We start from the raw sequence: 27,809 nt of genomic DNA, 5'->3' as shown, positions 1-27,809 counted from the left end.
AGAGTCGCGGCGGGCGCGCCGCAGTCCCCATTTGCGGAGCGCGGCGCGTTGCGACAGCCGTGCTTTACGGCGGCGCCCCACTCCGTCCCCGTGCAAGATGGCGGCGGGGCCGCGGCGGCGGCGGGGAGCGCTGCGGCTGTAGGGGCCGCTGCGGCGGGGGGAGCCCGGCCCGGCCCGGCCCGGCCCGGCCCGGGGGTGAGAGCAGCGGGACGGGACCGGGCTGGGAGCGGAGGGGAGAGGAGGGGAGAGGGCTTTTTGCGCTGCTTTCTGTCGGGGGAGGAGGGGAGGCCTTCGTGTGCCTCATGGGAGGCTTTCTGCCTCGCTCCCCAGCGGCCATAAAATCATAAGTGGGGTTCTCTATTTGTTTTTTCTTTTTTTTGTTTTTGTTTTTTCCTTTCTCATCCTTTTGTGTTGAAGCTTTGTGCCCTAAAAGGGTTTGGGATGGAGATTTGAGGAGCTTTCTCTTTACCCTTGAAATGTTAGGTGTCTTGGGGGGTGTGAGGTACAAATGTAAATCCTAGCTCTGGTTCCCATCTAAAGAAATAATAGCATCTATAAAATGATAAAATTATTATAAAATCGATGTAGTCTGATAAGAAGGAAGTATGTTATTGGTGTTCCCAAGCCATGGGGTGCTTTAGTTACCAGCAGGCCAGCTATGAGAATAATTTGGTGATGTGAGGCATGAGCAGGTCTCCGTAGTTCTGTACTGGTCAAACATTGAATGTGGTCAGTTCCTGGAGCTTCCTAGGAAGGCTTTCCATGAGGCATTAATGCACTGAATGACACTTGGGCTTAAATTTATTTTTAAGAGGGGAGGTACTTCAACAATTTGTAAGTGACATCTTCTGCATTCTGGGAAGAAGGATGTGTTTGGTGACTTCGGTGAGGCTGTAGGGAACTTTAGATTGAACTTATAAAGCTTTTGTTAGGACTCTGCTGGGTTGCGTGCAGGATGGCGCCAAAAGCTGCACTCCATCAGGTCCTGAATTTTAGAGGTTGCTTCAGATTTCAGTGTAGAACCTGCATGTTTGTTTGCTTTTTCCTTAGAGTGGTGGGTTGCAAGGGATACGAAAGAGGGGGACAAATTAAAGTTGTGAGAAAGGCAATGTCCCTGACTGTAGTTTAACCGTTACTGAAGTTGTCTGTAAGTTAAAGAACTTCTAAAGGTCTTCTAAAGACAGGAAATAACTCTTCTCAGAATAAATTTCTTTCTTTGGTCATTGTAATGCAGCTTGAAACAGTACTGATGGAGGTAGCATAAGGGCAGCGGCATGGCAGCGGTCTGTGAGGAGCAGAAAAAGGCAGGAATGTGTGCAGAGGACTTTCTGGTGGATATGGTGGTTGCTGGGGAGAGATCAAGGGCAGCTTAGAAGTCTGAGGGAAGAAGAATTTGTGGGAAACATTTGAAATGGAGAGCTCTTACGGGAGTAAATGAAAAGCTAGAACAACTCTGATATGCAGGTGCTTGTTTGAACTTCCCCTGCCCCCTTCCATACCGTAAGCAAGAAGGTTCTAGGTTTAAGTCTGGAGTGAATACCAAACTGACTAGTTTAAAGTAGGTACTTGGTTAAGTAAGTACATAGCTAAGTAGTGGCACGTTGTTAAAAATAGGATGGTTTTGATGTGAATGTCTGAACTTAAGTAGGATTTGAAGATCTCACAATACTTGAGGGTTTTTTCTTTTTTTCCTTTTTTTGTATCAGCCTACTGATACAGGGAGGAGGAGGAGTAAGTGTACTCATACCGCTCGTGTGCAGGACCTGAAACTGAGGTTATCTTTTCCAGATCTTTTTTATTTTTGAGACAGAAGAAAAACAGACAAAATGGGGCGGAGATCCACGTCATCCACCAAGAGTGGGAAATTCATGAATCCCACGGATCAGGCCCGTAAGTATGCATAAAAGCTGAGCAGAGGGGAATGGGAGTGATGGGGAGTGAATCTGTGTCTTGGGAAACAGATAAAAAGCTTTCTCTGAGGATAAGATTGTCACTTGGCAATGAGAACTGAGTTTCCTGAGCTTGAAAAATATTATCTCAGTTTTGTCTGGTGTAAGGACTTCCTGAGAAGGCTGCTTGCTTGCATACTGTGGCTGCTCTGCAGTATTTATTTTAGTTTTTACTGTAGTTATCAGTACTATGGGGTCTCTGTACTTAATTGTTGGCTAAGCTGCTTCTTGGGGTGCAGTTTGTCTGAGGCTAGGATTTGAGGAACGTGTCAAATTTAGCAAATGCTGTGGTTACGTGAGAGAGTTGTCCAACCCCGTCTTACCTTTTTGTGACATCCCAGATGGTATCAGTGCTAAACAGATACAGAAAACCCAGACTTCCACTGTGAATATGCTTTATTTCAGATGGGTATTCCAAACCTACATATTTTTAAAGTGCATTGTTGCTCATTGGCACTACATTTCAGTGGCAATCCTTTGACGATTGCGTGCATTGCTATGATTTCTGTTGTCTTTTATTCCTTTCTGTATAAAATACCCCAGCTTCTGGAGGGGTGGAGAAATGCTGTAGTTCCTTTTCCTTCTGTATAACACACATAACATCGACATCTATTTCTAGATTTGAAATCCATTTCGTATATGAAATAGAAATGTATTTCACGCCGTGTTTTTCTGTCAATGGGAAGATGACCTTAAAAGTTGCATTTTTTGTAAAATGAATGAACTGTTGAGAAAAATCACTACTCCTGATGAAGGAGAGGTTGTTCATGGATTCGATCCTCTCGAGTTATTTTCTCCTCCTTTTTTTCACCCTCTCTAGGGAAGGAAGCCCGGAAGAGAGAACTAAAGAAGGTAAAGAGACCAGAAACATTCACTTGTCATTCCCTGTGCTGTGCGTTGTGTTTGTGATTGTAATGAGCCGTGGCAGATGAATGGACTACCGATGTTTCAATTGATTTTGTAAGATTTAGTTTGGAAAATACTGTCCAAGTCAGTGGTTTAAGAAAACACAGACATCTGGGTTTGAGCAGCCATATCTTGTCATCTACTATACTTTTGAACTTTTGATGATTATAGCTTTCCAAAGCATTGTTGTAAGTATTTGGGAATTTAAAAACAAAAAACAACATGAAAAAAAATCACAAAAACTGCACAAACTTTTATATTTGTTAGCATGATTTATTATGTGTCTTAATTGGAGTGAAAGGATTATAGTAGCATTTATAAGTAGTGAGGTAGTGGAATTAAAACTCCTGTACATTTTAAATACCTTTGCTGCTGACTTGTGCTGTGGATAGTATTTACAAGGCATTTTGAGGTGCCTTTTTCTGCAGGCTGGGAATATTGAGAGAGTAATTGGTACAAAGATTGTCCCTTTTTCCTGTGACACTTTTCTGATCTCCTTGATCTTTGATCGTCTTAGAACAAAAAGCAACGAATGATGGTACGAGCAGCTGTACTGAAGATGAAAGATCCAAAGCAGATCATCCGGGACATGGAAAAATTGGATGAAATGGGTGAGTGAGAGGTACCAGGTGTTGGACTTAGGCAGTGGTTTATATAAACACAAAACATAGTTTAAGGGTTGACTGGGAGGCTAAAATAGAATAACCTTATTTTTTTTCCCCCATTAGAATGGGAAATTCTGTGAATAATCAGAAATTGTTTATGTTATTAAATAGATTTCTTCAAAGTGTGTTTTTTTTTCTTTTTGAGAAGATGGCTGGCATAAGCACTGAGTAAAGGATATGACAGTGACTTAGAGTCTCAAGGCTGAGGAACTCATGAAAATAGGAACTGGAGATGTTTTTCTTTGAAGTTGTTTCATTAGTTACAGCTGCAGAGTAGAGTAACTCTAGGAATTTTTGGTTTGTTTCTGCTGTCTTGGGTTAGAATTTAACCCAGTACAGCAGCCACAGCTTAATGAAAAAGTGCTAAAGGATAAACGCAAAAAGCTCCGTGAGACTTTCGAGCGTATCTTGCGGCTTTATGAGAAGGAGAATCCTGACATCTATAAAGAACTGCGCAAGTTGGAAGTGGAGTATGAGCAGAAAAGATCACAACTCAGCCAGTATTTTGATGCTGTCAAGGTAATACTTGTGATACTTCAGGTTTGTAACTGTGGTAGTGTATCCTTTGTCCACTCTTATGTGCAACAGTTAAAAAATGCAGGATCTTTATAAGAGACCAGTATATATACCTTATGTGGGCCATATTAAGCACTTGTACTAAGTGTTTAATGTGCTGTGTCTCCAGTTACAGCATTTCAGTGAAGACAGCATGGGGGATGTCAAGTCTGTATTTGTTTCTGATGTGTTGATTTCATTTAACAATAAATTACAGGGAAAAGGGAAACTTAAGTTGCAAAACAATATCAGAATCTGTTCTCTGTATTAAGGGGGGAGAGCTTGTGAGTGTGCAGTAGATAATTCTGTGAATTTCTGTTAAATCTGGTGCTGGAAATAGTGAGCATCTTTTGGCATTCGCATAAAGAGCTTTCTTTGAAATTCTTCCCAGCTGTATTGTAGAACATAATGTTGCACAGGTGCAAGTATCTAAGATTTTCTTTCCTTAGAACATGCAGTGCCTGTGATTTGTGCCTTCAGGATACTTGAGAGATGCGGGCATACTTGTCTGCAGCCATGTTGCTTTGAGGACAGAAGGTCTAAAGGGGGATGGAGATTTAACTGGGGTTTGCCTGAAAGACTAAAGCCTTTCATGGCTGCATCTCTTGTTTGGTTTTATATTGAAGACTTACTGTTGACTACTGCAAAGCAGCATGCCGTCATAACGGACCTTTGGCAAATGATGGCAGTTCCCTTGTGTTGCAGACCTCTGAAAGGTAATGAGGCCGTGCAGTAGCTTCTGTGGAATTAACTCATTCTCTCTCTCTCTCTTTCTCCCCACCCCCCTCTTTTTCCTTTTTCCCTCAGAATGCTCAGCATGTTGAAGTAGAAACTATCCCGTTACCAGATATGCCACATGCTCCTTCCAACATCCTCATACAGGACATTCCCCTTCCTGGGGCCCAGCCACCTTCTATCCTCAAGAAGACATCAGCCTATGGGTAAGAAGAAAAATAAAACTTGGAGGGGAAATAATAAGGGTTCCTGTTTTAGTGGGGAAGAGCTGGGTAGAAACAGAGGTAATACTAAGCAGCAAAAACTGGGGATTCTGTGGGAGTGATTTAAACAATATTTTTTTTTTTAGTGAAAGACCTTAATATTTCCCTACTATAACAGTTTTTGTTTAAACTGGTTTATGAGTAATATACTGTACCTTCTAGCACTTGTCTTTCTGTTTATCAGCGAAACTTAAAGCCCTGCTGCTTTGTTCTAACATAAATGCCCCTTAAACTGTCATACAGGTATTTTTCTGTCTTGCTAGCGTATTCAGTTTAAACTCCTAGTTTACTTGTGTATCTGGTTCTCGTTCTAACACTAGTTCATTCTCTTTCTTTCTGAATAGTCTTCTATTTTCACCAGTGTGTTGGTTAGTTCATTGTATTTCTGTGGTTGGATTCAATACTTGCTTTATTTGTCTTCTTTGGTTGCCTTCTGAGAAGCTTTCTCTTTTTGTCTGATTTTAAGCAATCATGTCTTTGAGGTTGTAAACTCCTTGGGGCACAACTGTACTTTTAAAACAGTCATGCTTCTTTATGGAAGTCTGCTGTGTAAACAACTTGTTTTTGTTTTTCTGGTTTTCATTTCCTGTCTTATTTGCAGACCACCAGTTCGATCCATTTCCATGCTTCCTCCTCCTGGTCTCGGTATTCCACGTTTACCTCCTGGCAGGAAGCCCCCTGGGCCTCCTCCGGGGCCACCCCCACCTCAAGTCCTACAGATGTATGGCCGGAAAGTGGGTTTCGCCTTAGAGATGGCTCCTCGAAGGCGAGAAGAAGAGATTTCTTACGGTTCTGAAACAGGTAAGGACTCTTCCATCTCTCTCTGAAAAGGTGTACTCTGGGCAATGTGGATGTTGACACTACTTGAAGAACTTGGTGATTTGCAATTCTGAGGTGATTCTGATATATTTTGTACTATCTGCAATTTAACAAAATTGGCTGTATTTTTAAGTGCTGTGACTTTTAATTACAGCTTTCAGATACTTTTCCATTATGTGGCATAGATTATTTTCCCATGTAGTCTTAACAAGGCTGAAATGTTGTTTTTTTAAAGAGATAGTATGTATATTCTCAGAGAAGTCTTCCTTTTTCTAAAAATGAAACATAAACCAAACAAAAACCCCCTTAAAAAAAAAAAGTGAGGGGAATACTTTGACTAGGTGTACCTAGGTTCTCCTTTTTCATAAAATTGCTGTATCTGCCATAGAAAACTCCGTGAATGGTTAGATTAGTCCTATTGCATAGCAGAAAGGATTGAAATATTTCAAAGGGGAGGAAATTGTTGGATGGAAATGTACTTGTAGATAAGAATTGCCTTTACTTGTTTACTGTGCAAATTAATCAGCTATGAATAGGAAATCTTACAAATAGACTCTCTAAAATATTCTTTTAGAATGTGCTAAATAGTAAAGGATTGACAATATGTTCACTTGGTTGCCAGGAAGATTTTCCAAACTGTAGATATAAATATTCTGTCTTTCACACCAGTATATTTGGAGTTCATACATTTCCTAATACTTTGCTTCCTGCAGGACAGCGAGGGCATGATGATGATATGTCTAGTACCAGTGAGGATGAAGGCTATCCTGAGGATATGGATCAAGACAAGCACGATGAGAGTAGTGATGACAGTGACAGCGATAGGTCAGATGCAGACAGTGAAGGTGAGGACTTTCTTCATCGTGATAACGACAAGGAGAGAGAAGGTGGAGAAGAAAAGAAATCAGGTACGATGGGAAGTTCGAGGTTGGGCTTTTGAGTTTTCAGAAGAGAAACTTTACTTAACAGAGGTTTTCTGTTTTCCTTACAATGGGGTGGGGGGGAAGTAGTTGGCTTATCCAATTAACTCTGTTCTAACTGACTTAAATTCCAGCAGAAGAATCTTACTGATAAATGGATCAGAAGGAAACTATCTAGAAGTGAAGTGGAGAAGATGTGCAACGTACATCTCAGATTTAGCTGTTTATTAACAGTTGAGTTAGCTTAGTAAGGTTGTAAGCCATTTTTCACCTGAAGTATTGGAAAAAATACAAAAATTAAGCCTTAGTATACATATAATCACTGTTCAGTGACTTAAATGTTTGAGATATCCAAAAGCACTGGTAGTGTGAAATGTGGTTAATTTTTCTTGAATTTTTTTTAAAGGATTGCAATTGTTTGACAATATTAGGTTAGAAAAACTTAAGGCTAGGGAAGATTACTCTTAACTCTTATGTAGGAGCATTGTTACATTAGCATGATACATTATCCATACCAGGTAAAAGACTTCCGTGTGTCTGAAATATTCTTACGTATATATTTTTGTTTTCTCTCCCCCCACCTTTTCACCCTGTTTTTTGTTTATGCTTTGCTTTCCCCAGGCCATAGTGTACGGTTTGCAGACATGCCTGGGAAGTCACGAAAAAAGAAAAAGAACATGAAAGAACTGACTCCACTCCAGGCCATGATGTTACGTATGGCAGGTGGGTGATATAGATAAAGTGGAATTATACTGTCAGATTTCTGGTTAAGGTTTCTCTCGTGAGCTTGCTTTGTGCAATTTCTGTTTTATAGATGTAAATACATTACTGTCATAATGTTAAGATCTTCTAAGATTGTCAGCTGTGGAGCTGTGATTAGTGGTTTTTTTTAAGATTATTATTTTTATTTTAGTAATGTATGTTTTTAACATTGAGTTAAAATTAAAATAGCAACTTTTTTTATATATGTACTGGGATTTTTCCTTCCTTTATAAATCTTTGCTTAATTTTTAAACAATTGTTCAATGAAATATGAAGCTCTTAATGAAAAAAAGGTGATACTGCGTTCAGCCTGTAATCTACAAGGATTAATCTATCTAGAATATCATTTTGGGGAAAGATATTAACCCATGGAATTGACTTTCTTTTCTTCTAGAAAGACACCTCAGTATCTTTGGGGGGGGGCTGGAGTTTCTTGCAAGTGAGAATTACGTCTGTTTTGGGGGCTAAATAAACCTTTTAAAATTAAAATAGATTTCTATCTCTCCCCACCCCCTTCCTTTTTTGAACTATTCATCTGATCGTAGGAAGTTATTCCATGTTCCTTCTGCCTTCCCTGCCCCTGCTCCAGACTCCCACAAACTGTAGATCAAATAGCTGCAGTTCAGGTTTGTTAGCAGAAGTTTCAGCTCCCACAGGAAAGCAGAGCTATCTAGAAATGCACTTGCTTTTTTTTTTTAATATAATAACTAAACGTTATCAGTTTTCTTTCCTTTGAGGTGATTTTCTTAATTTTTGTTTTTCCCTTCTTATTTTGTGTGATCAAGTTTTTTTGCAATGTTCAAAGCTATTACCTGTGGACCAATTTTGTAAATACATCTGTTTCCAGGTCAGGAAATTCCAGAAGAAGGGAGAGAAGTGGAGGAATATTCAGAAGAGGAGGAGGAGGAGGAGGAAGACTCAGAGTCTGAAGAGACATCACAACAACAACAGCAGCAACACAGTGAAGAAGCTCTTGCAGAGACTGGGTCTTCTACTGCAACCTCGACGCAGCAGCAGCAACAGTCCTCACAGTCTGTTCCTCCAAACCAGATACAGGCACCTCCTATGCCTGGGCCACCTCCGCTAGGACCGCCTCCGGCCCCTCCACTGAGGCCCCCAGGACCACCCACTGGCCTTCCTCCTGGCCCTCCACCAGGTGAATATTTGACCTGCTCTGAAGGCTGCAGGCTCTCAGTTGTACAGACAGTGATCGGTTTGGGAGGTTTGGAGCTGCAGAGCATGTCGCACGTGAAGTAGCGAAGCCTAGCGTGGTAATTGCTGAGACCTGTGTGGTCTCTTCTATGGTCAGCGTATTGTTTTCTTCCCAGTGTCTTCCCCCACAGTTTCGTTTTGATATCTGCTAGAGGGGGAACCTTAAACCTCAAAACAGCTACTTTCAATAGAGAGAAATTACTTATTACTTTTCAGGCCAGAAGCACAGTCAAATGCTGGACTGAAAAGTATTTTCATTTCTAGCTGTTTAAATTCAGATAACCCTAGCTCAGTAGCTGTACCCAACTATTACTTCAATGCATGGGGAAGAGTCTTTCCCCAAGTTGGAGAAGACACTTATATTTGACTATAACCAAGAAACTTTCGCTCTACACCTCTTGTCTCTTTTTGAGACTTTTAGGTCTATTTAATCTGACAGCTGGTTGGTATGCAAACACCTTTCAAGCTCCTGTTGAGGATCATATTGGTTGATGGGATCATTCTTTTATCCATGAACTAAGTTGCTCTTCTCTTCTGTGTATGCTTTCAGGAGCTCCTCCTTTCCTGAGACCTCCTGGTTTACCAGGTCTGCGTGGGCCTTTACCTCGACTTCTACCACCGGGTCCCCCACCTGGGCGACCACCTGGCCCTCCACCAGGCCCCCCGCCTGGTCTGCCCCCAGGCCCTCCTCCACGTGGGCCCCCTCCTCGCCTGCCACCTCCTGCTCCACCAGGTGAAGTACTCTGTTTGCTTCAGAGCCAAGTCTCTCCCTGCTTTATTTTCTCATTTTGCTTATAATCTTTGCTGTGGTGACCGATCCAGTATATCTAATTGAAGAAACAGATTCCTTTAGACTTAAAATAATGCCTTGCTACCGATTTCCCTTTGTTCCTGTACGTGTGGCTGAAAGCACACCTGTAAGTTTTTCCTGGTTTGCCCCTTGGCACCGTCTCTTTTACGGTGCAGTAACAAATAATTCCATACTGCTGCATATAGCTTGGTAGCAAGATATCTGTCATTAAAAAAAGGGAATTTCAGAGTTTAAACTTCTGTTGGCCTGTTTCTGAGTTGGAGATAGGGCGTGGTTTGTTTTTTTTTTTTGCTGGCCATGTGCTTGTGATGCTGCTTTAAATTCCAGTGGAATAAATCATCAAAAAACTTAATTTTCAGATTACTTTGAAACTTGAAAGAGAGGAATACATGGGATCCTGTAGTTCTCAAAGTCGGAGGGGCACTTTTCTTGTCCTAATTCTTCTTCCTTCTACCTTCTTGGTGGGAACTAGCAATTGGTGCATGGTTAAATATTTCCCCTCCCTCCTTCTCTAAAGACAGTGCTACTCCCTTCTGTTGATGTTCCTTGGCTTTCTGAGCCCTTGCATTATTTTTATCCAGAGGCTTTAGAATTCCCAAGCGTGGAGCCAGCTCATGCTTTCTCTTTGTCTTACAGGAATCCCTCCTCCTCGCCCAGGCATGTTACGGCCACCTCTGGTGCCTCCGTTAGGACCTGCTCCACCTGGGCTTTTCCCCCCAGCTCCCATTCCAAATCCCGGGGTGCTGAGTGCCCCGCCCAGCTTGATTCAGCGCCCCAAGGCGGATGACACCAGTGCAGCCACCATCGAGAAGAAGGCTACGGCTACTATCAGTGCTAAGCCACAGATCACTAACCCCAAGGCAGAAATCACTCGCTTTGTGCCCACTGCCTTGCGAGTGCGCCGGGAGAATAAAGGGGCTCTGGCTGCCTCCCAGAGAAAACAGGATGATGAGCCTGCGCTCCCATTAACCAAAGCTGCCCCTAAGGCTGGATCGTCTGCCCCTATCTCTGTACAGACAAAGGATGATGTGTATGAAGCTTTCATGAAGGAAATGGAAGGTCTCCTGTGACCTGTCCTAGTCAGCTTTCCTGCCCTCTGAACACAGATCTGACCACCACGGAGGAAGAAGGAAAGGTCCTTCTGCAAGCAATGGAAGGGCTCGCATGACAGGGAATAGTTCCCTACCCACAGGTCAACTCGCCCAGTATGCTCTGAGTAGAGACTGCTGCGGATGAGGTGTGGCTAGGCACCTCCTTTCGGAGCTAGCATGTCTACTTGGTGGAAGGAAATTACAGTCAGTAAGGCGATGCTGCTTCCCTCGAGCCCTCCCCCTTCCTTAGAGGGAGGGAGTGGTACTCTGGGGAGGGGGGCATGGGAGTGGGAGGCACCTCCGCTCTGCTTGAGTCCTTTCACATCCTGAATGCTCTGGTGAGGGTAGTGGAACCGATTTTTAAGGAGCCAGACAAGTGTTAGCAGCATTTCATACACATGGTTGTCCAATTTTTATTTTCTGTACTGTTCTTTTCTGTAAATATTTTATAATCCTGTTTTTTTTTTAGTTGCAGTGAGATTGATCAATCATCTTTCTTCCGGGGTAGTCAGGGAGGTAATTTGCGTATACTGTACACTGGAATTTTGCACCCTGTCCCCTTTACAGTCCTCTTGATGGCTTTCATCGGCAGGGGAAACTTCATTTTGTCTTGTGAAAGACAATAAATGTTCAGTGTATCAAAATACTGGCTTCCTTGCGATATGTATAAATGTAGCATACAGATGGAAGGGGAGGAGGTTCTTTACTGGCGTTGGGGTACGATACAGGCATTCTGAACCTCAGGAAAGAAGAGCAATAGCTACATTATAAATAATACATACAGTTAGGCTTCTATCGTCTACCAACAAAGGCCATAAGAAATGGTTTAGAAACTTTTGAATATATCAGGACTCATTTTTTTTTTAAAAAAAAAAAGGTAAGTCTAATACTAGTAATTATAAAAGTTTATGTATTTGAAAGGCTAACTTCATATCAAATGTCAGATACCCACTGGATGTGTCTTGGACAGAATACTTCAAATAAAAATCGGTAAACAAGTCTAAGAGCTTGACAGATAATTTCACTTGTGTAAAATCTCTGGTTCCAAGTTCTGTGAAGTTAAGTTTTTATAGCTGCAGGTCTTTTTTTTTAAAGGGCATTTTCATTTTCCATCTTAATTTTTTTTCTGATTTTGATTGAAATATTTATCTTGTTTCATTTTTTATGCTGACAGAGACAATATTCTAATAACCCTTACCACATGCAAGAAACAAATATTTGCAGTCTATTTCAAATGAGAATAAAATCTTGTGGGATCTTGAAGACAAAACTGTCTACAAGACATTGTAAAAAAGACTGGTGGAATAAGTTTGTGTGGGCAATAAGTCTTTCCCAAATGAATTTTGTCTGGAACACTGAATTTGAGTACAAGATTAGTGATTAACTATGTAGGTGTCTTTATCCTGCTTTTAAAACAACAACTACAAAGAGTTACTTTTAAAAGTATTATGTCGCATAAAAGCGGTTAGTAGAACTTTGTTTTCCTTGTGGAAGGGATTGCAGTGGGTGTCTTTAGTGCCTTAAGAATGAGTCCTCTAAGAATAAATCAATTTCCAGGTAAATATATCCAGACACTGGTGATTTTTTTCTTAGATTTCAATACAGAGAATTTACAATAATCGTAGGCTGCCAGACTACCAGATGGCTCAAACAATGCCTTTCATTGGCTATAAATCTCAGACTTAGCTGAATATTCAGTGTTTTGAGATTAAATCCATTTTAAGGAGACAAAATGGTTAATGACCCAAACTCACACTTTGATTTTATTTTCATGAGTTCTGGATACAATCTTTTTTTTGCAACAGTTTTCTTCCCGGTTCAGCGGTTAGTTACAATTGTGTCAACAGCATCTTAAACATCACTGGAAAAGATTCATGGGATATAATCTGTTTATTTATTTTAAATACTTGGATTTTTTTATTCTTTAGAGTGAAATATATGAGCAGTAATTTGGGGGGTAGGGGTATCATTGTGGTACTTCTGATGTTGGACTTAATAATACAATCATCCATCCAGCCCAGGAAAGAGCCTGAGAAGAGGAATTTGTTCTGGGGTAACGACCTCTGTCCCTGTCATTCAAGATCCAGAAAATCTCCCTAGCAGGCCTGTGATTACATCAGTTGCCTGCTGGAGTCATTTGATCCATTCCATTCCTTCACTTAAATCTGATTTATTTATTTACTTTTAATCTTTTTGTTTAGGGTTCCATTTGCCGTATTCTCACATAAGTGAGCCAACTCTTTTCTTCTGTAGAAACAGTGAACGTCTGCCTATTGCTCTAACTATCCTCTTCAGACATGGAAAAGGATTTGGATTTGCCAAATGTGTCAGCGGTCTCAAAAAGGGAAATTTCATGCACAAGGAATGTGCATAACGTCAGAAACAAAGCTTCCTCGCCCTGCCCAGGTTGAAGGCAGGGGGAAAGAGAGAGGTAGGTTCCTACAACTGCTAGATCTCTAAGATGCCCTGGGGAGGGAAAAAAATACAGGTGTAGGGGTGAGATAGGAGGAGGGTGCTCCTGAATGGGCTTTGAGTCCATGCAGGAGAGCTGGATTTGACTATACAAATTCTCCAGGAAACAATTTTTTTTTTGTTTGTTTTCTGGGAAGAGTCCAAGGACAGGGTGCCTACCTCCTCTTGTGTGGTGCTCGCTCACGAGGCTTCTCGCATTGTTCTGTGGTTTTGGATAAATTGCAAACACACATGGCTGGGACTGTGCGTGTAGAAACTGGTTCGTACTTCATCTGAATGACCTGATCTCTGGTTTGTCTTCAGCTAAATTAATCCGGGAGATATTTTTTTTTCTTTCCCTTGCCTTTAGCACAGTTCTAAGTGGAAAGAGCACAAACAGACAAATTCTTTGTTGCTTTTATCAAAGCAGTGGGTTCTGGGGGTGCTCGTGCTTCAATCCGTTCGCTCCTGTAACCGCTTCGTTCTTCACCAGTCACACAAGTGACGGGCTATGACAGGAAGGTCAAATCCAGCACTGAGGATTGCTGCCAACCTTTTCTTCCCCAGTTACAGTGAAAGCACTCAGAAATGATTGTGAAACAATTTCATTTCTAAACTGACAATACTCACAGCATCTAGATTAATTTTTCCCTTTATCTGCGTGTGTTGTCTTTGGCTTCTGGTAATGACACTGAGTGACTGGAGTCCTTAAATAGGAACAGATCAATGAAATTTGCTTTGGCAAAGCATTCAAATCCATTGAATTACACGGGGTTTTGTGCCTTTCTTAAGGAAATATATATGAAAATAGACACGAGGGACAGTGTTGCAGCTCACTACCCTGATACCAGTCAAAAAGGGATAGAATAAGGAAGTGCATAAAATAGACGCAAACACACACATCATGCTGTTAGTTTACTTATTGAAGGAGAGCTGAATCGATTTTTAGTATTTAAATAGCAATTTCTATATTATATGCTATGAAATTATTATTTTTGTTTGTAATCCTCTTGCCATGACTGGCATAGTCTTAGCAGTTTGGTTGAGAATTCCTGTTATTGTACCCTTCTGGAAAGAATGATGTGATTCTTGCTTAATCTGACTTGCAGAATTTATCTGAGACTGTGAGATGTCGTGGGTTTTTTTGTTTTGTTTTGGTTTGTTTTTTTTTTTTTTTTTTTTGCGGGGAGGGGTTAGGTGCATCATGGATGGCCTGGTGGGTGTGGGGTCTTTGATTTTCCCTGTCACACCATACTGCTAGTATCCAGGGTGAGCAGAGTAGTCTAGTATCCACTCTGTTCAGTTCATTATGATTTTGTGATATGCATCTCAGCTCCTATGATATGAATTACAAAGAAGAGTGATAGGTCAGAGCATAACAGCATCACGGAATGAAGGTGGGAAAAACAACCAGGCAGAACTGGAATTTATTTAAAGGAGAGAGCAGAATTCCGGGCTGTGGGGAAAATGGAGGAGGAGCCTGCCAAGCACTATGGGATAGCACAAGGATGCAGCTAATTCCAGGGTGCAGGCTTGTTCGTTGGTTTAGACAAGGATAGTGTGTGCCCTTGCTAGAAATATATGGAAGATAATGAAAAAGATATTAGGAAATAGAAAACGTAAGTAATTAGAACAATGAAAGAGGAAAAATGTATATGAATCTGTCCATAAAACGAGAGCAGACCATACCAGACAGACATCTTGAATCTTGGCGAAGTTGATTGTTGAGATGTTCTCTGAGTAAAGCATCCCAGACTGACCTCTAATGCTCTGCGGAACAGCCTAACAAACACTATGCTCGTTTGATTAGATTTATAGGTGACTGCTCAGAGAAGTTCCCTTTGTTTCATGTTCCTGGCTGGTTTCTACACCTATCAGTAGTGTGGGGTTGCAAATGCGGTTTGTAAATTAAACCTTAACGAACAACTAAACAACAACCAACGTAATCCTGTAGCGGCATTTGCAAACGGGGGCATTTCTAAACGACCGCGGCACTAGCACATGTTCCCCTTCTTCCTGGGAGGCGGCTGCACCCCTCCGATCTCTTCGGGCAGGCGGGGACGCTTTTCCCGGCGGGATGCCCGGCTGGGGCACGGCCCGGGGGCACGGCCCGGGGGCACGGCCGGGGCCCGCCGCCAGCGGGGGCGAGGCACGATCGGGGCCCGCCCCGGGAGCGCCCCCGCGGAAGCGCCGCTGGCGGGCGGGGGCAGCGCGCGGGATGGGCCGGGGCCGGGGCCCGCTCCCCATTGGGTGGATTTGGATCCGCAGCGCCATTGGTCGGAGCGAGCGAGAGGGCGCCGCAGCCAATCGGAAGGCAAGCCGGGCCGCGCGGGGAGGCTATAAAAGGGGTCGGGCGGGGGGCGTAGCGACGCGTGTTGCACGTCAGCTTGGGTGGCGGCGGGGCTGCGTCGGAACCATGTCTGGGCGCGGGAAGCAGGGCGGGAAGGCGCGGGCCAAGGCCAAGTCGCGCTCGTCGCGGGCCGGGCTGCAGTTCCCCGTGGGCCGCGTGCACCGGCTGCTGCGCAAGGGCAACTACGCGGAGCGGGTGGGCGCCGGCGCCCCGGTGTACCTGGCGGCCGTGCTGGAGTACCTGACGGCCGAGATCCTGGAGCTGGCGGGCAACGCGGCCCGCGACAACAAGAAGACGCGCATCATCCCCCGCCACCTGCAGCTGGCCATCCGCAACGACGAGGAGCTCAACAAGCTGCTGGGCAAGGTCACCATCGCGCAGGGTGGGGTGCTGCCCAACATCCAGGCCGTGCTGCTGCCCAAGAAGACCGACAGCCACAAGGCTAAAAGCAAGTAAAAACCCGGGGACTCTTCCCACCTCAAAAGCAACACAAAGGCTCTTTTTAGAGCCACCCACTTCCTCATAAAAGGAGCTGTAGATCCTGAGCAAAAAAAAACATTTGCGTGGTCTTTGCTGTTGAAAGGCAGCAAAGTGTTGATGTGTTCTGCACACCAGAGTAAAAAACTCGATCTAATAAAATAACTTGTCAATTGCTCCTATATACATAGTAGGAAAAAAAACCTGATTCCGTATCAAAGGAGTCATTTTATTAGAACAAGTCATTAATATTGGAACAAGTGAGAAACATAAGTCGAATGTTACTACAACAAAAGCTTCATCCAGCAAGTCTCTCTTTTTTCAGTTCAGTCCTATGTCAGGTTGAGCTAACTCACTGATGTCAATCAAAAAAAAAAAAAAAAAAAACAAAACTGTCAGCCTGTCCCTAACCCCCTCCAACCCACTTCCGGACTTAGAGACTGTCATTTTTCCCTAACAATAGGCATTCAGAATTATTAATTTTTAATGCATATTTCTCGTTGCTTTGTCTGAGCTACCGTGTCCATTTTCTGTCTGGAATCTGAATGAGAACAATTTAAAATCACCGGGCAGGTTAAAAGGACTGTTGCCAACTTCGATTCTACCTTATACAGAGCACTGAACATTACAATAAAGATATTGAAACAAACAAAAATCAGTGGTCATAGGTCAGTAAACACATTTTAATATTTATCCATTTGAAAACGTAAGAAATTACATGAATCAAAGCGATGCTAAATTTTAGCACCACTGACAGTTACAACAACAGCAAGAGGTAAAGAACAGCTTATGGGCGGTCTTTGGAAAAACAAAGGGTTGTGGACAATAATGAAAAGAGCATAGGGAATTAAAACAAGCATCTTCTGATAATAAGAAATAAAATGTGTTTATTTTATGGTCTTGATAAAGTGCACGTGGAGAATTCCCCCTCTTGTTAGCAGCCACTCGCTTTAGAACAACAGATGCATCAATCAGATGTTGTTATTAATATTACTTCCAGCATAGGAATCAGTCACTGTACAGTAAAAATGTAATGTTTAGCCATCTTCTCTGGAAGGAGAGATGTAAAGAACGACTTGAGAAAGTTTTACAGTTCAGAAGAATGGAAAATCATCTGCAGCAGTGTCTCCCCAGACAATGATGACTCAGATTTTCACCAATCAAACTGGATCAAAATGAAAACAAAACTGAATTATAAATTGTCAGGGTATCGGTTATAATTGTTAATAACAACTGGCTGTTTGAAGTTCTGATGCCACGTACTTTATTAAGAATAAATATTTCTGTAAAGCAGCAATAGGGAACCATGTCTGCATTGTGCACACAGAGCAACACAGTACAAGCTGCTATGCTATAAAAAGTCATCTCCTTCTGGGGCAGAGAAAGTCCTTCAAGAGACTTTAATCTGCTTCTCGCCTTGTTGCATAATGCACTAATTTAATTTATTTTAATTATTTTTAAAGGGGTAAAGGATTTTGGACAAAGAAGCTAATTTCTAATCCATATTCAGTGCTCAAGATGAGTCTGTGTTACTTCCTCCTCTTTGAAATCAATTTGCGGTGAAAATATCGATTCAAATCCCTAGTTTTCAGTTCAGATTAAGAGAAGACCCTTTAAAGAATAATAATTAATTACTCTGGAGATTTAGTTGCCCACGACGCAGATTTTATTTGGAAGGAAAAACAAAAGTTTCTGTCTCCCGAGGTCTGTCCAGGTCCAGGACTCAGGGTTTATCGGCTCTTTTTTAACTCACCCTTTGCCTCTTCGAAGGGAAACTTTGCCCAGGGGAACAACAGTCTTTCTTTTCCACGCCGCTGCGAGCTGGGGCGATTCGGTGGCATAAATTCTCGAAAAAAGACGCTTTTTTGACTCCTAAGAAACACAAAATGAGCGGGGAGAAGGGACCTTTCTGCCGTGCAGCGGGGCGGGCTCTGCAACGCACCAATCACCGCGCGGCTCCTCTCTATAAATACGAGGCCACCGACTTGCTCCAGGCCCAGTGGTTTCCCCTGATTCGTGGACGACGGCTGCCACCATGTCGGAGACCGCGCCTGTTGCCGCTCCCGCTGTCTCCGCTCCCGGGGCGAAAGCCGCCGGCAAGAAGCCGAAGAAGGCGGCGGGCGGCTCCAAGGCGCGCAAGCCCGCGGGCCCCAGCGTCACCGAGCTGATCACCAAGGCCGTGGCCGCCTCCAAGGAGCGCAAGGGGCTCTCCCTCGCCGCGCTCAAGAAGGCGCTGGCCGCCGGCGGCTACGACGTGGAGAAGAACAACAGCCGCATCAAGCTGGGGCTCAAGAGCCTCGTCGGCAAGGGCACCCTGGTGCAGACCAAGGGCACCGGCGCCTCCGGGTCTTTCAAGCTGAACAAGAAGCCGGGCGAGGTGAAAGAGAAGACAACTAAAAAGAAGCCAGCGGCCAAGCCCAAGAAGCCGGCGGCCAAGAAGCCAGCCAGCGCTGCCAAAAAGCCTAAGAAGGCGGCGGCAGTTAAGAAGAGCCCCAAGAAAGCCAAGAAGCCGGCGGCTGCTGCCACCAAGAAGGCTGCCAAGAGCCCCAAGAAGGCCGCCAAGGCTGGCCGCCCCAAGAAGGCAGTGAAGAGCCCGGCCAAGGCGAAGGCGGTGAAGCCCAAAGCTGCCAAGCCCAAGGCGGCCAAGCCTAAGGCAGCCAAAGCTAAGAAGGCAGCGCCCAAAAAGAAGTAAAACGACTGAGAAGAAATTAGTCTACTCATTTAAATAAACCCAAAGGCTCTTTTAAGAGCCACCCACTTGTTCCCAGAAAGAGCTGGAGCGCTACGCTAGCCGCAGCAGCAGAAACAAATCTTGACAGGGCACGGATTGGGGCGCATCGGCTCCAACCTGCGCGGCCGATAAGGGCTCCCTTAAAGAGGAAGCGATTCCTGACGTCTAATTCGGGAGCCCCGCGACAGCAGCGCCGCGGCCCCGCCTCCCCCCCCCCTCCACCCCCGCCCCGCCCCGATGGGCGCAGCCGGAGCGCGGCAGCCGCGGGTCCCCCCGGGCGGGGCGCGGCGCTTCCCGGGCAGCCCGGGGGGAGTTCAAAAGTCCCGCGCTGGGGCGGGATTGGCCCCGCCTGGTCCTGCCCCCCGCCGGCCCCGCCCCGCCGTGAGCCCCCCCCACCTCCCCGCGGAGGAGCCGCGGCCCCCCCCCGGGGGGGGGAACCTCGGCCTTACCGCACCGGGGGCGGGCGGGCGGGGCTGGCCTCCCGCAGCGCTCCTCGTCCCGCGCAGCGCCGCCTGCCCCCAGCTCGCCCCGAGAACTTTGTTTTAGAGCGAGCCAGGTGCAGCGCGAGATCGGGCGCTGTCGGATGTAAAACAAGGGTGATGAAAAATTCCTCCCCTTCGGTAGTAAAGAGGGGAGGGAGAAGTAAGGAGGGCGCGCTGTAACATATGGAGTAAAAAGGAACGGCTGGAAAACCTGTTTCAGTAAGTGATTTGCACACTTATTCGTGACTGAAATAGATAAAAATAGGATTTTTATTTTATGAGTGAACATTTGTAGGGTACATAAAGCAAACTACAGCATCAACTAGGATTTCCTAATTGCAGTAACACTTAAAAGTACAAATCCTTAGAAAGTAGAGCAATTACCGCAACAATGTAAATGAAGAAGTACTTACGACCTTCCCTGAGAACTCTGAGTTCGAAGAGCTAGCAAAACAAGAAAACTGCTTCATAAGGTGCCCAAATCAATAGCGTACAGCTACTTCAGCTAATCAAATGTTATTCAGTATGTCTAGTAGAAGCTTAGTCCTTACCTATACTCAGAACTTTACCTCTTCAAAATTAAGTGGTTAACTTCACCTACCCTAAGAGCTTAAGTACGTCAAAAGCCTATTGTGCACCTCCCAGAAAAACCAGCAATGCAGCCCTTTTACTCGAGTAAGTTGGTGGCTCTGAAAAGAGCCTTTGGGTTAAAAACAGGATCCGCGGCGCTCTACTTGGAGCTGGTATACTTGGTGACCGCCTTGGTGCCCTCGGAGACGGCGTGCTTGGCCAGCTCGCCGGGCAGCAGGAGCCGCACGGCCGTCTGGATCTCCCGCGAGGTGATGGTCGAGCGCTTGTTGTAGTGCGCCAGGCGCGACGCCTCGCCGGCGATGCGCTCAAAGATGTCGTTGACGAAGGAGTTCATGATGCCCATGGCCTTGGACGAGATGCCCGTGTCAGGGTGCACCTGCTTCAGCACCTTGTACACGTAGATGGAGTAGCTCTCCTTGCGGGCTCTCTTTCTTTTCTTGTCGCCCTTCTTCTGTGTCTTGGTGACGGCTTTCTTGGAGCCCTTCTTGGGCGCGGGCGCGGACTTGGCCGGCTCAGGCATGGTGAATGCTCCCCCGTCCCTGCACAGCTCGGAGTGGCGGCTGGTGGGAGTTCTCTCCTATTTATAGGGGCCCTATGCAAATCGCTGGCTCTAGCTATCAGCGCCTCCATTGGATAACGGAGCCAATGACGTCTCTCCTCGTACGAACGCCTTTGTAATTGGTCCATGGCAAATCCCATGCTGCTATTGGTTAATAATTCAAATCCCGTCAACCAATCACGGTCAGCTCTTTCAATCGCATCGTTCTACGGCAGAGCTCGTCCTGTGCTGTCTGGAAGCGCGCCGCCTGGGGGGGCGTCTGGGAACAGCCCCCAGCTGCCCCCAGTGGTCGGTCTGCGCATACAAAGACCATGGTTATCGGTTATCTCCAGGAAGAGAAAAATAAAATAAAGTAAAATAAAGTAAAATAAAATAAAATAAAGTAAAATAAAGTAAAGTAAAGTAAAGTAAAGTAAAATAAAATAAAATAAAATAAAATAAAATAAAATAAAATAAAATAAAATAAAATATCTTCCAAGTTATTCACTACTTTTTTTTTTTTCCTCTTCAAAAAGAAGTATACCTGAATATTTCATTAATAACCTGTATTTTTAACAACCATAAATTAAATACAACCTGAAAAGGTATACAGGCTCTGGAATAATAGTCATTGTTAGTAGTGTTTGAAACGTGTGGCCCTCACATCATGGCTCATTTTTCAGAATGTTAAATGAGATTAAAGCTCTGATTTAATTTGTAAATTGAAAGAACGTGGACTTTTTTGAATTGTAATAAATATTGGACTAATTTCTTTCAAAACCAAAGGTATTCCTAGTAATAAAATTGAAACCTGGATTTAGGATTAAGCTTTAAATTTATCATGAATCAGAAATTCAAGCTGCTTTCTTGTTGAGTTAACTTCACTGCAAAAGAGGAAAATAAAGTTGTTTAAACAGACTGAATTATTTTATGATATTAAGATTCCTAATTTGATGACATATATGCATTATGATAGAGAAAGTGTTCGGTGTTACAGCAGTACTCTATATATTCAGAAAAGGAGTATTTATGATTTTTAAAATTAAAATATAATGTAGCAACATTATAAATTACAATTTTAATTAATTTATGAGTTAATTACTGTTACAAACCACTTTTAAAGAAATTAAATTAATTTTTTGGTTGGATGGAACTAGGGCTACATAGTACATAAAAATGATATATATTTTTTCTTTTTGGAACCTTTAAGGGCCATTCAAAGCCTAGACTTTCTTGGTATCAGACAAATTGATTTATAGACCTACAGAAGAAACCTGTCTGGCATAGCTAAGGGTAGATTAGAAAGGATTAGACTGCTAAAATCATAACAAAACTCATCTCTCAAGGTTTGTCAGGATAGCGGGAAACATTCTGGTGCAACAACACAACATTCTGTTACCTTACCAGAGTGTTACTGGTTCTGCTTTTTGCCTTTTACCCTGCTGTGCAGAATTCTGGATGCACAAAGATTTCCAGCCTATGTCCAAAGCAGTGCTGTCTGAAGACAGGGAGCCAGGATGTCTGGAGGTTTTGCTGTGCTGAACTTTGAAGCGAGGAGAGAAGCTTCAACCTGTTTCTGTGATGCTCAGGCTCTCAGCTTTAACGCCCACCCCTCCCACCCCCTAACTCCCCTCAGAAGGAACAAGTGGGGAAAGTTCAGAACCTGACATGCCACTCTGGTGGCAGTGTAGCCCTAAAATCTCTGGTTTTGTCTCCACAAAACATTTTGTTGCAATGTTCTGAAAGAGCAAAAGTAGAACAACATTTCATAAACATTTCTGAACAAACATTCCATATAATTTCAAAATGGCTCAAAACACCTTAGAACAACATCTAAGATGTCTGTTTTTAAGGATATTGACAGTTACTATGGTTGTTTTAGATGTTCAGATTGAAATATAAACCATGTGTTATATTTTTTATATGTTGTCATCTATAGCTGCAAGTTTTCTATCTTTATTAGCTGTTGACTGTCACTATCATCTAAAGACCTTATAGCTATTTAAAGAATGAGTAAATAGATGAGCCATATTTCTAGAGCATTTCTGCACTGAGAAAGACATAAGATGACAGAAAAGGTGAAGAGGGAGGGGGAATTTGTCCTCCATTTTCAGAGTTAAATAAAGTTTGAACACTTTAGTTTTCTAAAAATGATTAAGATGATGCAAGTCTTTAAAATCACGTGCGCTTCCCTGTCAATGCAGCTGTATAACTGCAGTTAAAAAATATATTGTGCTTTCTGCTCAGAAAGCACAAAAATGAAGAAAAAAAGCAAAGGGAATACTTGGCGATACTATGTATCAACAGTGTGTAGCTATTTGGCAAGAGTATGACCATGAAAGTGAGCAAAGAGTGACACATTCTTAAAAGATTTCGAAGGAATGTATATATTTCCATGGGTACATTAACTTCAAACACAAACCTGTTCCATCACCAGCACAACAGTCCCGTAAGAGCAAACAAGAGCCGAGTTTCATCATACACAGATGTGGCAGATACAAAGCAGATAACTCCCCGACACACAGGCACACAAGAACGTACACGCACCCCGAAAATAAAAATAAGAAAAGGCGACTCTCCTTAGAAAACGATGAGGTTTTAACCCGAAAGCGGCCGCACCTCCCCCCCCCACACACCCCCGCCTTCTAGCCCCGGTCGGGGCCCTTTGTGTGAGCGCCGCGAAATGGCGGCGGTGGCGGAGCGCGGGCGGGGGGAGCGGCGCCGCCGCCGCCGCCATTGGCTGGAATTTGCTGCAGAGCCGCGGCCGCGGGGCCCGGCTCCCCGCCGGCTGCGGGTAACGCAAGGCGGGCACCGGGAGACTGGAACGGGCCGAGCGGCAGAAGGGTCCCCGCCGCGACCGGGCCGGGCCGGGCCGGGCCGAACTGAGCCGAGGCGGCGGCGGCGGGGCCGTCGCGTCCCGGGGCCGACACGCGGCGCCCGCCCCCTCTCGCAGGCGCCCCGGGGCGGAGGCGCGGAGGAGAGCCCGCCCCTGCCCTGCCCCGCCGCAGTCCTCAACCAGGTCGGACCACCGGCAATATAGGCGAGCGCGGGCGGCCGTTCCCGCCACTCGCTGTTGAGGCAGATCGCGGCGGCAGCATGTCTGGGAGAGGCAAGGGCGGGAAGGGGCTCGGCAAGGGGGGCGCCAAGCGGCACCGCAAGGTGCTGCGCGACAACATCCAGGGCATCACCAAGCCGGCCATCCGGCGCCTGGCGCGGCGCGGCGGCGTCAAGCGCATCTCGGGGCTCATCTACGAGGAGACGCGCGGCGTGCTCAAGGTGTTCCTGGAGAACGTGATCCGCGACGCCGTCACCTACACCGAGCACGCCAAGCGCAAGACGGTCACGGCCATGGACGTGGTCTACGCCCTCAAGCGCCAGGGACGCACCCTCTACGGCTTCGGCGGCTAAACTCGTCGTAGGTTAGGACACGCTTTTACCAAACACAAAGGCTCTTTTCAGAGCCACCCAAGCTTTCAAGAGAAGGGCGTTAATCACTGCTCTAACATGTATTTTTTGTAGTGTCGTGATAAACTATATCGGGGAGGAAGAGAGAGTAGTTGGGTTTTCCTGTCTTTGTCCGGGACCATCCCCCCCATCATCAACGCCCCGGTCTTTATCCCCCCTCCGTTTTAAGCAGCAGGAAAGCTTGCACTCAGGGATGGGGAGTTGCCTTTCTTAAACTCTACAGCAACGAATGCGCGGGGAACGGTTGGAAGGCTTCACTCGAGGGAAAAATTCCTCGGCTCCAGCTCTGTTCTCCACCGGCAGCCGCTTCCCCTCTCCCAACGGTCCGACATGGGGTGGGGGCGGTGAGGGAAGGAAAACCAGGGTGTGGTGGGGCAAGCTCTAGTGTGAGAGCCGTGTCTCTGCTACCGCCTTCAGAGCAGCAGCCTCAAGCGGGAGGCTCAAGAAATGGCGGGGCTGCGTTTCCTCCCGTTGGCTCAGTCCGTTCTCTAGGCGGGGATGCGGGTGGACAAGAAGCGGCCACCATCTCTTGTGGGGCCCCAGGGACAGGGGAGGAAGGAAGAGGCACGCCCTGCGCGAAAGCAGCTTCGCTTACTGCCCTCCTCCCGCTCGCAGCCTGAAAGGATGCCGCTGTCCGGGCTCGTCTCCCGCTCTCCCTACCTTCTCCCCCTCCATCCCCCCCCCGGGCGGCTTGAAATAAAGAACCAAGGAGCGCCCTCTACCACACAAGGGGGAGGGGCTCGACCTAAACACAGCTTGCCTTCCACATCCCTCCCAGCGCCTTTATTTCCGACCGCCGGAAAAGAGCCCTTGCACACATCATCGCGCGCCTGCCACGAAAACGGAGATTCAGCTCTCTCTGGTGGGCGTGTGGTGGCTCTTAAAAGAGCCTTTGGGTTTGGTGGTCACGGCGCAGGAGCCTCAGGCGCGCTCCCCGCGGATGCGGCGGGCGAGCTGGATGTCCTTGGGCATGATGGTGACGCGCTTGGCGTGGATGGCGCACAGGTTGGTGTCCTCGAAGAGCCCCACCAGGTAGGCCTCGCTCGCCTCCTGCAGCGCCATCACGGCCGAGCTCTGGAAGCGCAGGTCGGTCTTGAAGTCCTGCGCGATCTCGCGCACCAGCCGCTGGAAGGGCAGCTTGCGGATCAGCAGCTCCGTCGACTTCTGGTAGCGCCGGATCTCGCGCAGCGCCACCGTGCCGGGCCGGTAGCGGTGCGGCTTCTTCACGCCGCCCGTGGCCGGCGCGCTCTTGCGGGCCGCCTTGGTGGCCAGCTGCTTGCGGGGCGCCTTCCCGCCCGTCGACTTACGCGCCGTCTGCTTCGTGCGCGCCATTTCCGATCTTGGAGCCTTTTCTTCGAAAAAGGAACAGCGCTCCGTGCCGGCTCCTATTTATAGCAGCTGTCCCCTCCTCCTCGCCTGGGATTGGCCGACAAGCGATGCATGTGATTGGTTAACTCGGAGCATTTCTCAAGCCTCACGGTGCGGTGAAGATGCGCTCGGTCCCATCCATTTCTAAACAGAGCCATTCGTCCTTTTTTCAACATCTATTTCCTTGCCTAGTAGGAAGGATTTTTTTCTTCCTTTTTCTAATATTTACTTCTGTGTGTGTGAATTGTCGTTATTGTATATTTGTGTACATGGCAAGGAAACATCTAATGCATTTAGTGCAAGAACCATGCACTAGGATAAAAATATTTGTTGTTAAAATTCAAATAAAACTCGATTGGTTAGGAAAAACTTTCTTAGCCGTAACAACAAAACGGAAGACAGTAAGGTATTTATTACTTCAATTTTTCAATATAGAAATGAAAAAGCATTGATTTCCTGTCTTGTAAACCTGGATTAGGTTACGTGTTTATCTGCTTAAAGGCTTGTGCAATATAAATATAGCAAAAAAATTTTAAATAAGTAAATAAATAAATATACGCCCTCTGCTTTACTCTGTAAGGATATTTTTACTGCTCTTCGGTAGCAGACTTCTTCCAAAAGTTAGATGAGGAACATTAGAACATTATCTAACTTTGAGCGTGACCAATAATAAAGAGAAATAGTTTAAGAGAAATGTTTCTGAAAGAACAAAAGACGAAAAGACGAAGCCTAGGATTTAACGATTAAAGAGCATTAGCCGGAACACAATAGGGTTAACGCGGGATTTTCAAAATGGCCCAATGAGATCGGTCCTTTCCGTCAGCCAATGGAGAGGAAGCGAGAGGTATAAAAGGGGGTCGGGCAGGGTCGGACCTCACTGCTCGCCTTGTGCGGCTTTGTCAGGCGCTGAGGAGGACGCTGCGGGATGGCGCGCACGAAGCAGACGGCGCGTAAGTCGACGGGCGGGAAGGCGCCCCGCAAGCAGCTGGCCACCAAGGCGGCCCGCAAGAGCGCGCCGGCCACGGGCGGCGTGAAGAAGCCGCACCGCTACCGGCCCGGCACGGTGGCGCTGCGCGAGATCCGGCGCTACCAGAAGTCGACGGAGCTGCTGATCCGCAAGCTGCCCTTCCAGCGGCTGGTGCGCGAGATCGCGCAGGACTTCAAGACCGACCTGCGCTTCCAGAGCTCGGCCGTGATGGCGCTGCAGGAGGCGAGCGAGGCCTACCTGGTGGGGCTCTTCGAGGACACCAACCTGTGCGCCATCCACGCCAAGCGCGTCACCATCATGCCCAAGGACATCCAGCTCGCCCGCCGCATCCGCGGGGAGCGCGCCTGAGGCTCCTGCGCCGTGACCACCAAACCCAAAGGCTCTTTTAAGAGCCACCACACGCCCACCAGAGAGAGCTGAATCTCCGTTTTCGTGGCAGGCGCGCGATGATGTGTGCAAGGGCTCTTTGCCGGCGGTCGGAAATAAAGGCGCTGGGAGGGATGTGAAAAGCAAGCTGTGTTTAGGTCGAGCCCCTCCCCCTTGTGTGGTAGAGGGCGCTCCTTGGTTCTTTATTTCAAGCCGCCCGGGGGGGGATGGAGGGGGAGAAGGGAGGGAGAGCGGGAGACGAGCCCGGAGAGCGGCATCCTTTCAGGCTGCGAGCGGGAGGAGGGCAGTAAGCGAAGCTGCTTTCGCGCAGGGCGTGCCTCTTCCTTCCTCCCCTGTCCCTGGGGCCCCACAAGAGATGGTGGCCGCTTCTTGTCCACCCGCATCCCCGCCTAGAGAACGGACTGACCCAACGGGAGGAAACGGAGCCCCGCCATTTCTTGAGCCTCCCGCTTGAGGCTGCTGCTCTGAAGGCGGTAGCAGAGACACGGCTCTCACACTAGAGCTTGCCCCACCACACCCTGGTTTTCCTTCCCTCACCGCCCCCACCCCATGTCGGACCGTTGGGAGAGGGGAAGTGGCTGCCGGTAGAGAACAGAGCTGGAGCCGAGGAATTTTTCCCTCGAGTGAAGCCTTCCAACCGTTCCCCGCGCATTCGTTGCTGGAGAGTTTAAGAAAGGCAACTCCCCATCCCTGAGTGCAAGCTTTCCTGCTGCTTAAAACGGATGGGGGATAAAGGCCGTGGCGCTGACGATGGGGGGGATGGTCCCGGACAAAGACAGGAAAACCCAACTACTCTCCCTTCCTCCCCGATATAGTTTATCACGACACTACAAAAAATACATGTTAGAGCAGTGATTAACGCCCTTCTCTTGAAAGCTTGGGTGGCTCTGAAAAGAGCCTTTGTGTTTGGTAAAAGCGAGTCCTAACCTACGACGAGTTTAGCCGCCGAAGCCGTAGAGGGTGCGTCCCTGGCGCTTGAGAGCGTAGACCACGTCCATGGCCGTGACCGTCTTGCGCTTGGCGTGCTCGGTGTAGGTGACGGCGTCGCGGATCACGTTCTCCAGGAACACCTTGAGCACGCCGCGCGTCTCCTCGTAGATGAGCCCCGAGATGCGCTTGACGCCGCCGCGCCGCGCCAGGCGCCGGATGGCCGGCTTGGTGATGCCCTGGATGTTGTCGCGCAGCACCTTGCGGTGCCGCTTGGCGCCCCCCTTGCCGAGCCCCTTCCCGCCCTTGCCTCTCCCAGACATGCTGCCGCCGCGATCTGCCTCAACAGCGAGTGGCGGGAACGGC

The 27,809-nt window shown here is 46.5% G+C and overlaps 8 protein-coding genes and 1 long non-coding RNA gene across 9 annotated transcripts; 5 read left to right on the top strand and 4 right to left on the bottom strand.

The window, feature by feature from the left end:
* Positions 1-53: 53 nt before the first annotated feature.
* On the top strand, positions 54-11,332 carry WBP11 (WW domain binding protein 11). The gene is made up of 12 exons (XM_048061271.2): positions 54-195; positions 1,789-1,890; positions 2,770-2,801; positions 3,373-3,466; positions 3,843-4,039; positions 4,883-5,016; positions 5,675-5,874; positions 6,606-6,800; positions 7,434-7,535; positions 8,422-8,730; positions 9,337-9,519; positions 10,234-11,332. Exons 2-12 carry the CDS (start codon positions 1,827-1,829, stop codon positions 10,665-10,667), a joined length of 1,944 nt encoding a protein of 647 aa, XP_047917228.1. The 5' UTR covers positions 54-195; positions 1,789-1,826; the 3' UTR covers positions 10,668-11,332.
* A 4,177-nt stretch (positions 11,333-15,509) lies between these two features.
* LOC106045109 (histone H2A) lies at positions 15,510-16,358 on the top strand. Its single transcript, XM_013195447.3, has one exon. It carries the CDS (start codon positions 15,556-15,558, stop codon positions 15,943-15,945), a length of 390 nt encoding a protein of 129 aa, XP_013050901.2. The 5' UTR covers positions 15,510-15,555; the 3' UTR covers positions 15,946-16,358.
* A 270-nt stretch (positions 16,359-16,628) lies between these two features.
* Positions 16,629-17,896, bottom strand: LOC136790440 (uncharacterized). The gene is made up of 2 exons (XR_010830353.1): positions 17,720-17,896; positions 16,629-17,131 (listed from the first exon to the last, which is right to left on the bottom strand). It is a non-coding gene; the product is annotated as an uncharacterized lncRNA (long non-coding RNA).
* Positions 17,897-17,946: 50 nt separating this feature from the next.
* Positions 17,947-18,723, top strand: LOC106045810 (histone H1). Its single transcript, XM_013196545.3, has one exon. The coding sequence runs from the start codon at positions 18,002-18,004 to the stop codon at positions 18,656-18,658; it is 657 nt and encodes a 218-aa protein (XP_013051999.3). The 5' UTR covers positions 17,947-18,001; the 3' UTR covers positions 18,659-18,723.
* Positions 18,724-19,426: 703 nt separating this feature from the next.
* Positions 19,427-20,432, bottom strand: LOC106045814 (histone H2B 7-like). Its single transcript, XM_013196558.3, has one exon. The coding sequence runs from the start codon at positions 20,288-20,290 to the stop codon at positions 19,910-19,912; it is 381 nt and encodes a 126-aa protein (XP_013052012.1). The 5' UTR covers positions 20,291-20,432; the 3' UTR covers positions 19,427-19,909.
* Positions 20,433-23,374: 2,942 nt separating this feature from the next.
* Positions 23,375-23,811, top strand: LOC136790437 (histone H4). The gene has a single exon (XM_066994189.1). The coding sequence runs from the start codon at positions 23,405-23,407 to the stop codon at positions 23,714-23,716; it is 312 nt and encodes a 103-aa protein (XP_066850290.1). The 5' UTR covers positions 23,375-23,404; the 3' UTR covers positions 23,717-23,811.
* Positions 23,812-24,527: 716 nt separating this feature from the next.
* Positions 24,528-25,149, bottom strand: LOC136790432 (histone H3). Its single transcript, XM_066994173.1, has one exon. The coding sequence runs from the start codon at positions 25,103-25,105 to the stop codon at positions 24,695-24,697; it is 411 nt and encodes a 136-aa protein (XP_066850274.1). The 5' UTR covers positions 25,106-25,149; the 3' UTR covers positions 24,528-24,694.
* An 865-nt stretch (positions 25,150-26,014) lies between these two features.
* LOC136790433 (histone H3) lies at positions 26,015-26,626 on the top strand. The gene has a single exon (XM_066994178.1). It carries the CDS (start codon positions 26,067-26,069, stop codon positions 26,475-26,477), a length of 411 nt encoding a protein of 136 aa, XP_066850279.1. The 5' UTR covers positions 26,015-26,066; the 3' UTR covers positions 26,478-26,626.
* A 733-nt stretch (positions 26,627-27,359) lies between these two features.
* On the bottom strand, positions 27,360-27,809 carry LOC136790439 (histone H4). Its single transcript, XM_066994192.1, has one exon. The coding sequence runs from the start codon at positions 27,764-27,766 to the stop codon at positions 27,455-27,457; it is 312 nt and encodes a 103-aa protein (XP_066850293.1). The 5' UTR covers positions 27,767-27,809; the 3' UTR covers positions 27,360-27,454.

The sequence above is a fragment of the Anser cygnoides genome, chromosome 1, assembly GCF_040182565.1.
Source record: "Anser cygnoides isolate HZ-2024a breed goose chromosome 1, Taihu_goose_T2T_genome, whole genome shotgun sequence".
NCBI lineage: Eukaryota > Metazoa > Chordata > Aves > Anseriformes > Anatidae > Anser > Anser cygnoides.
Note: the sequence above shows the minus strand (reverse complement) of the source record. Positions and strands in the feature narration are given on the sequence as shown.

What these genes read in the sequence shown, in the direction of transcription:
- LOC136790433 (XM_066994178.1), top strand. Translation starts at nt 26,067, where the DNA reads ATGGCGCGCACGAAGCAGACGGCGCGTAAGTCGACGGGCGGGAAGGCG.
- WBP11 (XM_048061271.2), top strand. Translation starts at nt 1,827, where the DNA reads ATGGGGCGGAGATCCACGTCATCCACCAAGAGTGGGAAATTCATGAAT. An exon ending in GGAAAAATTGGATGAAATGG is followed by an intron (nt 3,467 to 3,842) that starts GTGAGTGAGAGG and finishes GTCTTGGGTTAG; the next exon opens with AATTTAACCCAGTACAGCAG. An exon ending in GCCACCTCCTGCTCCACCAG is followed by an intron (nt 9,520 to 10,233) that starts GTGAAGTACTCT and finishes TTTGTCTTACAG; the next exon opens with GAATCCCTCCTCCTCGCCCA.
- LOC136790432 (XM_066994173.1), bottom strand. Translation starts at nt 25,105, where the DNA reads ATGGCGCGCACGAAGCAGACGGCGCGTAAGTCGACGGGCGGGAAGGCG.
- LOC106045109 (XM_013195447.3), top strand. Translation starts at nt 15,556, where the DNA reads ATGTCTGGGCGCGGGAAGCAGGGCGGGAAGGCGCGGGCCAAGGCCAAG.
- LOC136790437 (XM_066994189.1), top strand. Translation starts at nt 23,405, where the DNA reads ATGTCTGGGAGAGGCAAGGGCGGGAAGGGGCTCGGCAAGGGGGGCGCC.
- LOC106045814 (XM_013196558.3), bottom strand. Translation starts at nt 20,290, where the DNA reads ATGCCTGAGCCGGCCAAGTCCGCGCCCGCGCCCAAGAAGGGCTCCAAG.
- LOC136790439 (XM_066994192.1), bottom strand. Translation starts at nt 27,766, where the DNA reads ATGTCTGGGAGAGGCAAGGGCGGGAAGGGGCTCGGCAAGGGGGGCGCC.
- LOC106045810 (XM_013196545.3), top strand. Translation starts at nt 18,002, where the DNA reads ATGTCGGAGACCGCGCCTGTTGCCGCTCCCGCTGTCTCCGCTCCCGGG.